The sequence below is a fragment of the Octopus sinensis genome, linkage group LG18 (assembly GCF_006345805.1).
Source record: "Octopus sinensis linkage group LG18, ASM634580v1, whole genome shotgun sequence".
Classification (NCBI taxonomy): Eukaryota; Metazoa; Mollusca; class Cephalopoda; order Octopoda; family Octopodidae; genus Octopus; species Octopus sinensis.
In genome coordinates, this window is record NC_043014.1 from 52,160,988 (window position 1) to 52,178,696 (window position 17,709).

Genomic DNA, 17,709 nt, shown 5'->3' on the forward strand with positions numbered 1-17,709 from the left:
TGTTGTTACACATCGCTGGTCACAATGCGTTCGCATTGTTTTAGCCTTCGAATGACGCCACCCCGCTGGCTAAGCGAGCAGGCCAACAGAAGAAAGAGTGGGAGAAAGTTGTGGTGAAAGAGTACAGCAGGGATCACCACCCCCTGCCGGAGCCTCGTGGAGCTTTTAGGTGTTTTCGCTCAATAAACACACACAACGACCGGTCTGGGAATCGAATCCGCGATCCTACGACCGCGAGTCCGCTGCCCTAACCACTGGGCCATTGCGCCTCCAATTTTATATTTATATATATATCTAAAACAATGCAAAAAGCGAAAACCCAATAATACACGTCGATGGTTCGCATTATTACCTGGTAGTATGATGCTAGCAGACGGAGACTGAGGCACAGAGTGATATGTTGACGGGTAAACATAATTGCGACTGTGGGTGAAACTGTTTCTTGAAGTCATTCCACAGGGCATTGACGCAAGGCATCCAAACTTGAGTCACCTTTCATTAGGTATAAGGTATCTAAAATTATATTGTTGAACATTTCATATTAAATACAGCTATGCTTAATTAGAGGTAGATTCAGCTGCTGTTTCTAGCATGAAGAGCAACCTCACAGATACCATCATGCTGGTTGAAGTTATAACTATTGTTAGGCGTTATTTTTGAAGACTGGCAATATCTGTCAGAGCGATTACTTTTATGAAGACTAGCATCTAGACATTTACTAACGTTCAGACATCTACCATAAATTGATGGAGGTATTACATTTCATTAATAGTCTCGGAAGAATTAATTTTCGTTTTTATTTAGCGAGATTCATCAATTATTAAAAAAAATATTTTCTATATGAAATTTTCTAAATCTGAATTTATATATTTCTTTAGATTTACTGTCAATGTTTTATTTTAAATCTGTCTTGAACGAATATAAAATTCAGAAAAACTAATAATATTATTCTCTCATTGTTGCACATAAATAACAAAAGAAAACTAATTGAAAAATAAAGATTTCTCTTTTTCTTTTAATTAGTTCATGTAATCAAATTTTCTTTAATTTGATATTCATGTTTACTCTTAGCGAAATAATTTGTCTGTTGATTCTGTACAGTGGTAAGTGCGCAGATGTGTTTCGTACCTCGGAAGCTCGCTTCGCGGGTGCAAGGCACCTTGGGACGCCGATTTTCTTTATCATTGCTTCCTGTTGACTGTTGTTTTGTGAGTGAAATTTGGAGGACGGAAACTGCATCGAATCCTTCTGTAGTGTAAATTCCCCTTTACGTTCTTTGGTCTTTCATATAATCCGTTACCCTATTTTGCATAAATACCTATTTCTTTACTACCCACAAGGGGCTAAACACAGAGGGAACAACCAAGGAGACACATACATTGATTAAGTCGATCACATCGATCACAGTGTGTAACTGGTACTTAATTTATCAACCCCGAAAGGATGAAAGGCAAAATCGACTTCGGCGGAATTTGAACTCAGAACGTAACGGCAGACGAAATACGGCTTCGCATTTCGCCCAGCGTGCTAACGATTCTGCCAGCTTGCCGCCCTCTATTTTGCACAAATACCTAAGCTCAGTATAACTTTAATGGAGATATCATTTTAGCATGCATTCTTCTGTATTGTTCGATCTGAAAATATTTTTTTTATCAAAGGCCTGGAAGAAGCCATAACCAAGTGTAATACTGGCTGTTCTTTTTCCACCATTAAAGAACAAAATGTCATAAACTTACCTGCTTTATTTCTCATTCTTTCCAATATATTCAAATATTGGACTAGAGCTATAACTGTGACACAGGCGTTGAAGGATTTTCCTTATGCATATCGATATATGTGCCCGTTTCAGCAAGGTACATATTTATCAATATCGATCTATCGCAGCTCTAGCACAAGCGATATGTTGGGAGAAGTCATAAACAGTTCTATAAACATATGCAATTCAACACGCAGTTATTGAGGAAAAAGAGTGTGTAACAAAGGACGTATCCGTACTCTATCAGTTGGAGAGATCTTTCTCAGAGACAGCAATACACAGAATTTCTTATTAAGTTTCATTGCTTGTAATTAAAAAGAGTTTGCAGGCATGTTATTTTGGGCGCCATGACTCCCAGAGGCACACTTCGCATGTATCATGTGCCATACCCTCTAGTCAACCAATGTCTTTTGAGAGAATTTCCGAGACGAAAACTGTGTGGAATGTTGTCTCACACAAACACACAGACACACATATATATATATATATATATATATATATATATACATATATATATATATATATATATATATACATGTATATGTAGGTCCCGGGTTGAGTCGGGGTTAACCACAGTAAATAAGATACTCAATACATAGAGTAAATTAATTTATTTTATAGAAGGAGCTTCTACAGGACTAGAACTGTTTCATTCAGATGAAATCATCAGGAAGCTCATGATGATTTCATTTGAATGAAAGAGTTCTAGTCCTGTAGAAGCTCCTTCTATAAAATAAATATATATATATACATGTATATATATATATATATATATATATATATATATAAATACATATGTACATATATGCATATATATATAAATACATATATATATACATATACACACATATATGCATATATATATAAATACATATATATATACATATACACACATATATGCATATATATATAAATACATATATATATACATATACACACATATATGCATATATATAAATACATATATATATACATATACACACATATATGCATATATATAAATACATATATATATACATATACACACATATATGCATATATATAATACATATATATACATATACACACATATATGCATATATATAAATACATATATATATACATATACACACATATATGCATATATATAAATACATATATATATACATATACACACATATATGCATATATATAAATACATATATATATACATATACACACATATATGCATATATATAAATACATATATATATACATATACACATATAGGCATATATATATAAATACATATATATATATACATATACACATATATATAAATACACATATATGCATATATATATAAATACACATATATACATATATATATATATGTAAATATATGTATATATATATATATATATATATATATATATATATGTGTGTGCATATGTGTGTGTGTGTGTGTACGCGTGTGTGTGTTTAATTTTAGATTAAGCCCCCCCTCCCCCGCTACTAGTTCCTGTTGGAACAAAGATTTACCATCCGTAATGGACACTTATACAGAGTTTGAATCGATATCATTTCTGTCCACCACTTCCACGTTCCCACAATCAAAAGTCCTTTAAGCTATCTCTTCAAAACTGCATGCTTCTCTTCTAATGTAATCTTATCTCTTGTCAGCAATATTTTTATTTCGGAAACTAAGTCCCTCATTTTTCTGTTCTCCCTTCCACTCACTCATTCATCAATATTACCGCCTTTATTTTCTCATTTCATTATTGCCCAAAAGGGGCTAAACATAGGGGGGACAAACAAGGACAGACAAAGGGGTTTGGTCGATTACATCGACTACAGTACATAAATGGTATTTAATTTATCGACCCCGAGAGGATGAGAGGTAAAGTCGACCTCGGCAGAATTTGAACTCGGAACGTTGCGGTAGACGAAATACCTATTTCTTTACTGCCCACAAGTGGCCAAACACGGAGGGAACAAACAAGGACTGACAAACGGATTAAGTCGATTACATCGACCCCAGTGCGTAACTGGTACTTAATTTATCGACCCCGAGAGGATGAGAGGCAAAGTCGACCTCGGCGGAATTTGAACTCAGAACGTAGCGGCAGACGAAATAGCGATAAGCATTTCGTCCGCCGTGCTAACGTTTCTGCCACCTCGCCGCCTTTATTTTCTCTCCAAGCTTTTCAAACAATCATATTCCTAGCCAACCTATTAGTCATGCACATCTTTTTTATTATGAATCATCGACTGTCACTCATCGTCCTTTAGAAGCTGCTCTCCTTAGTTGCACCTTACCCCTTCAATAATGCACCCCGAATATGTCCCATTGATACCCTTTTCCTTTTCTATCGTTATAACGGGCGTCATGCATGCATCTATATATTTTCTTCATTGCGTAAAGCACTATCTTTAAATTTGTGGAGACGCAATGGTTAGGGCAGCGGACTCGCGGTCATAGGATCGCGGTTTCGATTCCCAGACCGGGCGTTGTGAGTGTTTATTGAGCGAAAGCACCTAAAGCTCCACGAGGCTCCGACAGGGGATGGTGGTGATCCCTGCTGTACTCTTTCACCACAACTTTCTCTCACTCTTACTTCCTGTTTCTGTTGTACCTGTATTTCAAAGGGCCGGCCTTGTCACTCTGTGTCACGCTGAATATCCCCGAGAACTACGTTAAGGGTACACGTGTCTGGAGTGCTCAGCCACTTACACGTTAATTTCACGAGCAGGCTGTTCCGTTGATTCGGATCAACGGGAACCCTCGTCGTCGTAACTGACGGAGTGTTTCCATCCATCCATCTTTAAATTTGTTATGTTATTTTAAAATTACAATATGTTTGCTCGTGGTGGCGTGAAATGGGATCGAACATGAGACTCTTGGTATTGCAAACAAAACTTATGAACCGTATAATGCCGCTATAATATATACAACTGTGAAAATGGAGATATTATTGATAATTGAGCAATAAATTGTAGATTAGTCGTCTAACAATTATAGATATCTGAAGTGAATATTCTGTATTGAAATCCGGCTCAACTGTTCTGATTAGTTTTATAGTTAGGAATTAACATAAAAGAAATTACCAACCGAGCAGTGAACATTGATTGTGGTTTAGAAACCCAGATAAGATGGAAAACTCAAAGTATTTGAAAAGAAGAAAACTTGCAAATCGAACTTTAAGCTAACTAAAATGTTCAATAAATGTTAGGATAATTACATAGCAGCTAGCTTTTACATATTGTTTACTCCTTCTCTACCTCCTGCCTATAGAAGTAAGACGCAATATAATTACAAAATGTTCGTAGAAGCCGCGTATGTAGTATTGTTGCGCTAAGAATGTCTGTATTAGGTGTGAGTGTCTGCAAGAGTATTATTAACTGATACAAATTAAATGTCTGGAAAATAACAAAAGGAACATAGGGTAGATGTTATAAGAAGCACTAATACGTGAACGTAAATTAAATCTTGGAAAGAAGCCAACTACTGAGCAAAGAATTAAAAGAAATATGTAAAGAAATAAAACGAAATCGTTTTAAAATAGGAATGAAATATGTGTGTTTTTTTTTTATTATGAAATAAATTTGCCAGCGGCAAAATACATAGTTTTCTCTTCCAAGGTCATGGTTAAGATATTCACAAAATGAACCAATAAATAGTAATAAAAAACTAACACCTACCGAGATAGGTAGATAGATCGATAGGTAGGCTGATAGATAGATAGATAGATAGATAGATAGATAGATAAATAGATAGGTTGGTAGAGAGATTGATAGATAGGTTGGTAGATAGAGGCATAGGTAGATAGATAGAGGCATATGTAGATAGATACATTCATACATAGGTAGTTTGGTAAATTTATAGATAGATAGCTGGATAGATAGATAGATAAGTTTCTTTATTGGCCACACAGGGCTGCACACAGATGGGACACGTTACAAGGTAGAGCTTTTCTTTTGGGGGATGAAAAAAAACAACAAAAAACAAAAGAATAAAAAAAAGGGCGGCGTAGGTTTTCGATCAAAAGGGATCGTAAAAGGGAAAAAAGAACAAAAAAAAGGAAAAGAAAAAAAACAAAAGAGGGAAAAGGAACAAAAGAAAAGAAAAATGAAAAAAGAAGAAAAAAGGGGAAGAGAAAAAGAAAACGATCAATAGGGATCGTGTATCACAGTCTCATGATGTATGGTGTAAAGGGGAAAGCAAGTAAGAAAGATAGATAGATAGATAGATAGACAGATAGATGCGTGTGTATATGAATTTATGTGCATATGAATGAATTGATCGCTGTGTGAATATATGATATTAATAGATGGATGGAATATGAGACGAAACGCAATTAAAGAACACACAGTTTAGCATATTCCCCAAAACACATAGGTACAAACAAATACAATTATTTTAATCTTGCTCTGCGCTTCGTCAATATGTACAGTGTTGTATTAATTCAGTTAATTAATCGCGATATATTATATATTAATTTCTTTAGTTAAACCAATTATTTTAAAATTAGTTTGAAGTAATTATTTTAAAATCGTGTTCCGAAAATCTGTAAACTCAAGAAAATGTCTCAGAGCAACATACTGCGGAAGCGGTCTTGTTAGAAATAGCAGTCAAATCCTTCTGAAATCTGGTTTTAAATCGATACATTTGAATGTGTAGTTTTGAAGATATATTATTCTTTCTTAAAAACAAGAAATGATGGACACGGATGGAAAACCATTATTCAACAGGGTGGGCAATCAGTGCTTCTGTATATTCGATCGATTTGCTAAAAATAGCAGAGAGACCCTTCCCAATACCCTTCATACTCTCTTTAAAATGTTACATATCTTAAAGATGGTTTTAGTAAAGCTGTAACCTCTTTAGTGAAAGTTCTATTGTCTCATTTCTGATCTGGAGCCAAGAAGAAAAAAAACAAACAAAAACAATATGAGTAATAGCAACATTACTGTAGAAATCAATAAAAAAGAATAATAAAATGAGACCCGATGGTGGTGGCCTCTATTCATGGTTGAACCTCCTCACGTCAAACTAAAATTGTAATTCTGGCCAAGTTAATCAAAACTTCTGTCACGAATAACATCAATATGAGCTGCAACAACAATAACCGCAGCAGCAATAACAATGGTGAAACATTTGTTAGAGTCAAACTTCAAACCTCTATAAGCCTGCTTTATTGGCTAAAATTCATTCCCAATTTTTGGGTGTTTTTTTTTTCTCAATACTGGTGTTAAACTTACCTAGCTCCTTACTCGTTTGCTGGATTCAGTCATTTGACTGTAGCACAGAACAACCAAATTAGTTAAGAAAAATTGACTCAATGGAATGAACAAGATGAAGACAATGGACACGAGGGCAGTTTTCTTATTGCGATACGGCGTAGGTGTCCTTAGATGTTCAAAGAACAAACTTCAAGAAATGAATGAAAAAAACAAAACAGAAAATGATGATAATTACCAAGGAACCTGCGCTCAGAAAGCGATATTGATAGATTTATGAAGGCGGCGAGCTGGCAGAAACGTTAGCACGCCGGGTGAAATGCGTAGCCGAATTTCGCCTGTCGTTACGTTCTGAGTTCAAATTCCGCCGAGGTCCACTTTGCCTTTCATCCTTTCGGGATCGATTAAATAAGTACCAGTTACTCACTGGAGTCGATATAATTGACTTAATCCGTTTGTCTGTCCTTGTTTGTCCCCTCCATGTTTGGCCCCTTGTGGGTAGTAAAAGAAATAGATATTGATAGATTTATATGCCTAGGGAACACGGGAGGAAGAAGCCTCATATGACGTAAGATCTCTGTTGCCAACGAAAACAGTCTGGAATGGCACCTAAGTCAGCAAAATTGTTTTTATATGGTGGTGAGCTGGCAGAGTCTCTACCAACGTCAGACAAAATGCTTAGAGGTATTCATTCCAACTAATTACGTTCTGAGTTCAAACTCCACCAAGATCGATTTTGGTGTGTCGTTCTTTACGTTTCGAGAAAAGAAGCATCAATCAAACAAGCTCTGAGGTTGATGTTATCGACTAACCCATCCCCACGAAATTTCAGGCCTTCTGCTTATGCAGGTGGGGGTCCAGTTAGAATTATTTTCTTCAGGTCAAGAAGCCCTCCCCGCTCAAATGGCCCTGGAATTAAGGTTGTTTACGGATGTTGAATGAAATAACCCTGTTTCCCGTATTGAAGTATTCAAACTCCAAAGAATTCCTATGAACATACGGCTATAATGCTCCCCCATTAATTCTGTTCATGATCAGAGATGCACATGGATCATTCTTGCCACACTGTCATGGCGTCTTATGTATTGGCGGTGTGACAATTTCGGACATTGGCTAAGGATGTGCCATTCGGTCATTGGCTAAAGATTTGCTCCTCTCACCATACATTCTACATTTGTCGCATTATTATTATTATTATAGATATTGCGCGCTACTCCTTCCCTGCAATCTTTGATTACGCGTTCGTTTTCGACTTGGATTTCATTTTTTATTTCATAAAAATTATTTCCTATGCGTTCAACATCTAAGATTTCTATCTTTTGTATTCTGCCCATTTTCGGAAAGTTGCGGGATTTTTCTGTAATGCAAGGCACAGCCATTCTTCCTCGTATCTTATATAATATCAAATATTATCATAAATCATATTTGCTTTTTTCTTTTCTCTTATTGAAACCGCTTACAGTTTGATCATTTAAAAATCATCTCAAGTAATCTATAATTATGATATAAGAACGTGCTATTCTTTTTTCTTCAGAAGGCGGAAGTATCTTCTGGAAGAGGGGCAAAATCATCCTGTCGTATGGCAAAGAAATTTTCCAAGATGCCGACCGCATTTCAATAGTGGATGATTTGACTATTCAAATTGAAAATGTCACATTGGAGGATGAAGCCGTCTACGAATGCCAAGTGCCTATAACCAGCATGCAATATTTTATTGACGTTACTGTCACAAGTAAGTGAAACACATTTTTATTAATATTATCTTTCATATATTGAGTCAAAACTATTGAAAAGGTTGCAAGACGCAACGAATATTTTAGAACAATAAAAAATAAGAAAAACGTGGAAATTTTACCGGTGTGTTATACAGTAAGGCACAAAAAGAACATGACTCTCCCCAGACACAAAAAGTATGGATAGTTTTTCTAAATTTTGTTATACTGTGACAAAGGCTCTGATAGTAAAATACAAAACAATGAAGCACTAAAATTTGCATATAAATTCATGCATATGTTCATATATGCATACACAAAGACATATAGTTGTTTAAAAAAAAGTTAAGGTGTTTACAAATATGAAATGCATATAGTATTGCGTTACATAAACTGAACCAGAATCAGGTTTGGGATTAGTGTAATCTTTTTTTAATGGCTACAGAGTATTTGTTTAATGTATATCTTTTTGAGATGAAATATCTTGCAGTTACAAAATCATTCGGATAACAATAACTATATGCCTGATAGTTTTCTTTCATGAAGAATTCCTTTAATACCTTGTTGTTCGAAATATTATTGGAACTACAGAAATTGAAGAAAAAACATTTTAGCAATGTTGCTCGTTATAAACATGAAACATTTGGCGAGCAGGTATCAATGTAGACAATTATATGTTGATGCATGGGTCGCTAGAAATAGAGAATTCCGAGGGAGAATTTACGGCTGAGGAATTTCAACTACAAGCTCCTTTATAGGATCCAGTTAGCTCAAGCCATCATCAGGAGGAACCACGTCCGGTTTCGGCCCCTACTCCTCTACCGTTTTGACGTGACGGGGCCTCGCTTTCGGAGGTGTCTTCAGCTCTGGTGTTGGGTGCAAGTCTTCTTTCTCGTTTCTTCTGTTCCCTGGCCTCTTCAATGTAGCGTCAACGAGTGTCAGCGGGCGACTGACCGTCTTGTCAATTTTCCCATTAAATACCTGCTGCTAGTCTCTAGTAAGAATGGATACCTCTGGTAAAATGTTCCTCCATACTATACGTTTGAATAGGATGGGTTGGGGTGGTTATATCTGTAATATATACAGGTCATATTATTGTTCGATCGGAGACCACATCGCAACTGGACAGCAGTAATTTAATACCAAAGAGTAAATTGCCGTGCAACCTCTTCATTAACAATAAAGAGCGACCATATCTCCGTAATGTCGGCTTCAAATTTTGAACAAGATCAGCAAATTCGGGCGAGGACTTAAGTCGATTTCACCAACCTCAGTTCTAAACTGGCACTTATTTTATTGACGCCGAAAGGATGAAAATTAAAGATACCCTCAGCGGAATTTGAACTCAGAACGTAGCAAAATGTCTAATTCTTTACTACCCACAAGGGGCTAAATACAGAGGGAACAAACAAGTACAGACAAACGGATTAAGTCGATTACATCGATACCAGTGCGTCTGTAGCACCAATTTTATTGACGCCGAAAGGATGAAAATTAAAGACAGCCTCAGCGGAATTTGAACTCAGAACGTAACAAAATGTCGCTAAGCATATTTGTCGGCGTGTTAACGATTCTGCCTCCTTGGCGCCTGCCTCTATTTCCATAACTTTAAACGTGAAATTACTTTATTGTTATTGAATATCAGCTATCATTTCTAAATCTGTGTTGTTTCGGATTTATTTATTGTGGTATCAGTTTTAGAATCTTTCAATTACTTCTGTAATTCGGATTATTTTTCAGGTAAATAATAATGACTATCTTCAACTTTGATAAAAAAAAAAACAACACTTCAAAGAATAACCGTTAGTAGGTATAGATTGGGAGTTGTTAAGTATGCAGGGAACACCTGATTACAATTGGCAAAATTGGAATGAAGTGGCAATCTTATTAGAAGTTTTATGTTATTTAATATTATATATCTGCATTAAAAAAAGAAATGTTATATGTAAATATCATTACGAATACAAATAACATTAAAAATGTTTTCATTACCTGTGAAAATATACAGATGTCCACTATAATAGAAAAACATTTAAATGCTGTGCGAATATATATATGACTATACACACATACACGTATATATATATATATATATATATATATATATATATATGAGTACGCATATCATGTTCAATACACCTTATTAAAGATTGCTACGAAACTGAGAATGTTTTACAGGCTTTCGCTCGAAAAAACCAAAATTGTATATAATCCCGCAGAATGATTAAATTACATTTGAGTAGTATTTATATTATCAGTGAACATCTGTTCATTATCAAAGGTAATGGAATAAATTTCACTGTATGCATGTTATCCCATATGTATGCGTGTGCTTCTGTATATATATTATATATATTCTTGTGTGCAAGTATATATATATATATCATCATCATTTTGCATCCGCTTATATATATATATATATATATATATATATCATCATTTTGCATCCGCTTATATATATATATATATATTATATATATTATATATATATATATTATATATATTATATATATAATTATATATATATATGAATATATATATATGAATATGTACATATATAAGGATATGTATATATATATATGTGTGTGTGTGTATAAACATCCACATATATGCGTATATTACATATATCAATATAATCCTACATATGCATCTCTCTCTCTCTCGCATTATATCTCTGGCTATGTGCACACACATACATATATACACACATGTGTGATTCTGTATATTACGTCGATCATTTTTGTTTTGTTTTCCTTCTTATGTATAAATATACTTTTCAAACTAAAGCCGATGTGTCATTTATTTTTATTGCAGTTCCGCCGAGCGTTGAGATCCTTCGAAACACCGGCGAGCGTATTGTCATGCTGTCTGACCCCCTGTCTATTGACTGTGTTGGCACTGGAAAACCAGATCCCGATATTACTTGGACAAAGAACGTAAGTATATATATATTAAATTCCAATGATATTCTTTATTTTTTATATAAGGTGGCGAGCTGGCAGAAATGCGTAGTCGAACTTCGTCTGCGGCTACGTTCTGAGTTCAAATTCCGCCGAGGTTGACTTTGCCTTTCATCATTTCGGGGTCGATAAATTAAGTACCAGTTATGCACTGGGGTCGATGTATTCGACTTAATCAGTTTGTCTTTCCTTGTTTGTCCTCTCTATGTTTAGCCCCTCGTGGGTAGTAAAGAAATAGGTATTCTGTATTTTTAAATCTCTATCCTAAATGACTGAACCACAAACAAGTATTTGTCAAACGCTTCTACATTGGTTTGAAATGACTCGTTGCTTTTTTGTGTCGTCGCAGAACAGTTCTGACGAAGCTGTCAAATGCCAATAATGCCAACGCGAGAACCATTCGTCAGTACTCTTGGAGCAGTGGCAGGTGGTGTGTGTGGCTATGTAAATTTCACTGTTTTCGCTGGGTACGGGTATTACTGTGTGCTGTAGTTTTCAAGTGTTGCTTCAATGGCAGTTGGAAAGACGGACTTACTGGAAGTATGGTATTTTTTGGTGCCAATCTGTCGATGAATTTTGCTGTAAATTCTTTCAATGTGTTTTATTTTATTATGGAATGAGTTTAGTTGGAGATGGTTTCAATATGAGTCATGTTTTTTTTTCGAGTTGACTCTTGATTTAGCGACGTCGTCTGTACGGATACTTCAGTTTGTTAAAATATCAAATTATGCCGCACAATTTTCCAAGTTGTCTTCCAGTTTTGGTCTTTATTTATAGCTTTTATCGATTGAATTGAATATCTACCCAACATTTAAAATTTAGAATTTCGTTTGACTTTTAAAAATTCCAGTCAAATAGTCAAGATACTAAAACAAAAAAAAATATTTTCTGAAATTTCCTAAAATAAAATATTAATGAAAGGAAAAAATATATGCTAGCTGTAGATTTGCTTAAATATTAAAGTAACTTCAGTCTACACACTCTTCTTTGAGGCTCATTGTCGGGAATATATATTTTTTTAATATCAAGAAACACTGCAAGGAACAAAAATTGCATCGAGGAAATGTCACTGAAAATAATCTATTTAAATCTATTTTATCCAGTCTGTAGAAAGTTGAAGACTACAGTAATTTTATGGTTGTCTTTTTGTGGGTTCAAAACGAGAGAATTACATTCATTGACAAAGCTGAAACGGAAAACATTCACGAATTGAAAATCGTTGGCAGTGATTTTATGGTCGAAAACGAATCAGTTGTTTTGGTTTTGAAAAAAAAAAATGGCAATTGCTAAACCATCTCTAATTATTGTTCATCAAGAATGTTTTTGTATTGTTAAAATAACGTATTTTCTATAACCAGTAATGACCGTTTGGTAAACTTTGGATAATGAACTGTTAGAAGAAATGTCACACAAACCGTTTATTGTAGTCATTCATGAAGTGAGTGATTCTCAGGTATAACGGAATTTGGTTTCTGTTAGTGCGAGAATCCCTGCTGATGAACATTACAGCTAAATAAATAAATAAATAATAAAAAGCCAATTTGGAAAGCAAATTCAATGTACTTAGTGCTTGACTCGTAGGTTACAACCAAAGTGACGTTTTTATAATTTCGTGTCCACCAACAGTTTCTCGAAATCTTCGAAGGTCTGAAGGGTAATGTCTTCTGCCTGGTCAATGTTAGTCGCTTCATTCATTCATCTCGACCAGAATTTGAAGCAACGCCAATTAGAATAATTTGGCAAAAACTTGTGACGATGCACAGCGCACAACTTTCTATTCGTTGTAGGATATTTTCGTTTCCGGTGAAAAGGCTTAGGACACTAGATGTGTTTTCCCCAGTTTCTCATAGAACAAATACAACGTTAGGCAATTTTAAAAAATTATTTTTTACTTACTACCCACAAGGGGCTAAACACAGAGAGGACAATCAAGGACAAACAAACGGATTAAGTCTATTACATCGACCCCAGTGCATAATTGATACTTAATTTATCGACCCCGAAAAGATGAAAGGCAAAGTCGACCTCGGCGGAATTTGAACCTAGAACGTACCGGCGGGCGAAATACGGCTACGCATTTCGCCCGCCGTGCTAACGTTTCTGCCAGCTCGCCGCCTTAACGTTATGCAATATTGTCGCTCGGTATACGCAGTCGAGACAGTATTCAAATTGAAATATTCGCCGCAGCATCATACTTAATATATACGCAGTATCAATAGGTCAATTACTGCGATAAATTTGTATTATGCTTCACGAATGGCTGTTATTGTTATTGTTTTCTTTATCTGTGAAATTGTTTCCACGTAGTTATGTGACATCGTCATGTGATCATCATTTGCTGGACTGCGAGTTACAAATATAACGGGATAGTTTCATGTAATTACTAGTGATGATTCGGTGCTTTTTCTCCGTGTGTGGAATGCCCGAGTTATTAAATGCCAGAGTGTGTTGTATTTAACGCTCCTTTGTGATTTCTCAGCTAAGAAATAAGAGTCTTGGTAGGTGCAGCATAACCTCTGTGTATAGAGGAATATATATTATTCAAAGAATTCCAAATCTGTCTGTTTTTTATGTTTTATTTATATTCTTTATAACATTAATGTAGAATATAGAATATATAGTATAAATAATATATATATATATATATATATATATAGTAAAAGGAAATGAAGTATTGATTGTCTTATTGAATAGATGAAATATTAAGAGACTAGTATACTTTCTTGCATTAAAGCAGTCTTCAAGATCCCAGGTTGTGACAGGAGTGTGTGTTTGTGAGAGAGAAAGAGAGAGAGAGAGTATGTGTGTGTAAGAGAGAAAGAGAGAGAGTGCGTGTGTGTGTGTGTTACAATAAAACATTTCTGTTGTCTACATTGCAAGTAACTTGTACATTGTTCTGAATCTGTTCACTTTCCGTATATATTCATATACAGGCTTATGCAATCACTCCTCTATATTCGCATGCTTATGTTATGTAATATATCTACCCCTTAAAGTATATCTGGACATACGTGAATACATGTAAACACACACACACACACACATGTATAAATGAATTCTTGCACACATTCAGACTTATCTTTGGAAATAGATGGATATATATATATATGTAGATACCGTTTTTTCAGGCGATAAGGAATCTATCTATCTATATATATATATGTAGATATATAGATAGACAGACAGATAGATAGACAGATAGATAGATAGACAGATAGATAGATAGATAGATACAGACAGACAGACAGACAGACAGATAGATAGACAGACACATAGATAGATAGATAGATAGATAGACAGACAGACACATAGATAGATAGATAGACAGACAGACAGACAAACACATAGATAAATAGACAGACAGACACAGATATATAGTTAGATATACAGACAGACACAGATATATAGTTAGATAGACAGACACATAGATATATAGTTAGATAGACAGACAGACACAGATATATAGTTAGACAGACAGACAGACAGACAGATAGATAGATAGATAGATTCAGGGATCTTTTAAGTATGCTTGTGCCGCTTTATGTCTGCTCGTACGATCGTAATGCTGTGCCTCCCTCCATCATTTGTTTATAAACGAATAAGGAATTATATAATGAGGTTAGCCATTAGCGATGTTATGGAAGCTGTGTCTACGTCGCAGCTGCAATGTTTAGATTCATGGCTATGAGAAACGGAGCTAATATATATACTAACCATTTACCATAGTCTACTCTTACAACAACAACATTTCTCCTGAAGCCTATAATACTTTAGTTGTTTCCTCCACCAGATGGCATTATATATCTTTCTTACTATTGATTTTTCCATCAACCAACACATCCCTTGTACAGTAATATGATTAGCTTTTTTTTACTGTTTATCATAGTAGTTGTCCATTTATGTTAATAATTCTAATTTTATATAGTAATAAGTTATATTTTACATTTATGACACTCTAGGCGTGATGTATTTTAACTTAATTTTCTCATTAGTCAGTCTAAAATGTAATTCTTAAAAAAAAAACATAAAAATTCCCTTACTTTAAGACATGAGACACGAAATATTTTCATATTAATCTTTGCTACTTTAATCGTATTTCCATGGAGAAAATTAAAGAATGAAATGGTATTTTTGTTTGAATGAAATCTGTTTCTTTACTACCCACAAGGGGCTAAACACAGAGGGGACAAACAAGGACAGACATAGGTATTAAGTCGATTACATCGACCCCAGTGTATAACTGGTACTTAATTTATCGACCCCGAAAAGATGAAAGGCAAAGCCGACCTCGGCGGAATTTGAACTTAGAACGTAACGGCAGACGATATACAGCTATGTATTTCGCCCGGCGTGCTAAAGATTCTGCCAGATTGCCGCCCTTTTTTTTTTTTTTGAATGAAATCATGCTTGACATAGATATCATTGTCACAAAGATATTACAATATTTTTTCCAGAGCATGATGAGATCAACTGTCTGCGTGTTATCGATATTTTGTTAAAATCTGAAGTATCATTTGGATTATTTATTTCGAAGTAGATCATGCCTCCAAAATCTAATTTCATATATTACTAAGTCTCTTTTGAGAATGGCTCTGCTTGATCTGCTCTCTATACAGAAGAATTTAATAAGTTTCATGGTTTTTCGCTGAAATTTGGATTTGCCAACGATGATTTTAAGAATAAGGTAGTGTTGTTAGCCCGGATTGTTTGTCATAAAGTAACGTGTCCAACGCGACCATCCTCCTTTTCTCCAGACATAACCCTAAAGCTGCTTTACCTTATCATCATTCGATTTCTAATGTCATTTAAGGGGGTTTTAAGGCTGCTTTGTCAATCATATCTAGCAAATTCAGAAAATATGGTGAGCGCTAAATGGTTTGATTAAGAACAGTATTTGTATTTCGATTGTTGCGGTGAACTCTCTTTGGATTACTTAGTTCGTTTCAATATACTTTTTTATGGTTTCCCCTGAGAGTTCAAAACATAAATATCTACATTGTTGCAAACAACATATAAATGCATCTAAAACAGAATTAAAAAATATAAAATAAAACACATATTTCTGTTTACACAAAAGCATTCTTTCAAAGAGCAAATTCTTTCAAATAGTACAACTGAAAAAATTACATAATGTACTTCCAAAACACATGTAACGATAACACGGTGAAGGCTAGAAAATGTTTCATCGAACTTCAATTGGGCCCAGCGTGGGCTTAGATAAGACAACAAAGAACAGATTTACCCCGTATTATATCTTCATAATGATACTCGTTAGCAAAACAACAATCTACACTCGTGCTACTGTTGCCGTTGTTCTTGTTGTTGCCATTGTTGCATAACTCCAGCTTAGAACAGCAGTCATTTGTAGTAAATATTTCCAATTATCAACAGTTTTCTTCCATTTTTTGAGATGATACACCAACAACTATTGCAGTAAGATTCTCGTTTAAGACACAAGCAGGCTTCTATAGATAGTATATCAGTCATTATTAGTTTCACAGCATACGTATGCACACAACACATTCACATATTTATTGTATTGAATCTAAGCCACAGCGCCATTATTTCCTTCACTAGTCTTATAGTCATTCTGATAAAATTGAATTCATATATTGTGTCCTATAAATTCGCACAGAATATACATGTCTGTAACTATATATATATATATATTCCACGGGAACTTAGTTCAATTTCAAAAGTCCACCAGAATGGACGAAAGCGCTAATATATATGATATATATGTTATATGATGTATAAAAACATGTAATATACAAATAAATATCTGTAAACATAAAACCATCCGAATTTCTGAGTACCTCATTTTTTCTAATATAAAATACCTGTACATCATCTCCAAACCTTCTAATATATATATATATATATATATATATAATTGAATAAGGGTAGCATACTGACCGCCCACTTTTAGTGGTCAGTCCTTTGAATTTTGTGTATATATATATATATATATGTTCAGCAAAATTTAGATTCAGATGAATATGGTACTTAAGTTAAAGGCATCAGAATTTTGTATGGCATTATCCATATAAATCAAATGGTGTGATTATAATCAGAATAAGCA

At 34.6% G+C, this 17,709-nt stretch overlaps 1 protein-coding gene across 1 annotated transcript in view; it reads left to right on the plus strand.

Annotated features, from left to right (window-relative positions):
* LOC115221274 (neural cell adhesion molecule 1-like) overlaps positions 1-17,709 on the plus strand; it is an 832,228-nt gene that overhangs the window by 789,677 nt on the left and 24,842 nt on the right. The window contains exons 4-5 of the mRNA XM_036510603.1: positions 8,490-8,687; positions 11,482-11,603. Of these exons, the coding sequence (XP_036366496.1) occupies positions 8,657-8,687; positions 11,482-11,603 (153 nt within the window). The 5' untranslated portion in view covers positions 8,490-8,656. The remainder of the gene's footprint in view (positions 1-8,489; positions 8,688-11,481; positions 11,604-17,709) is intronic.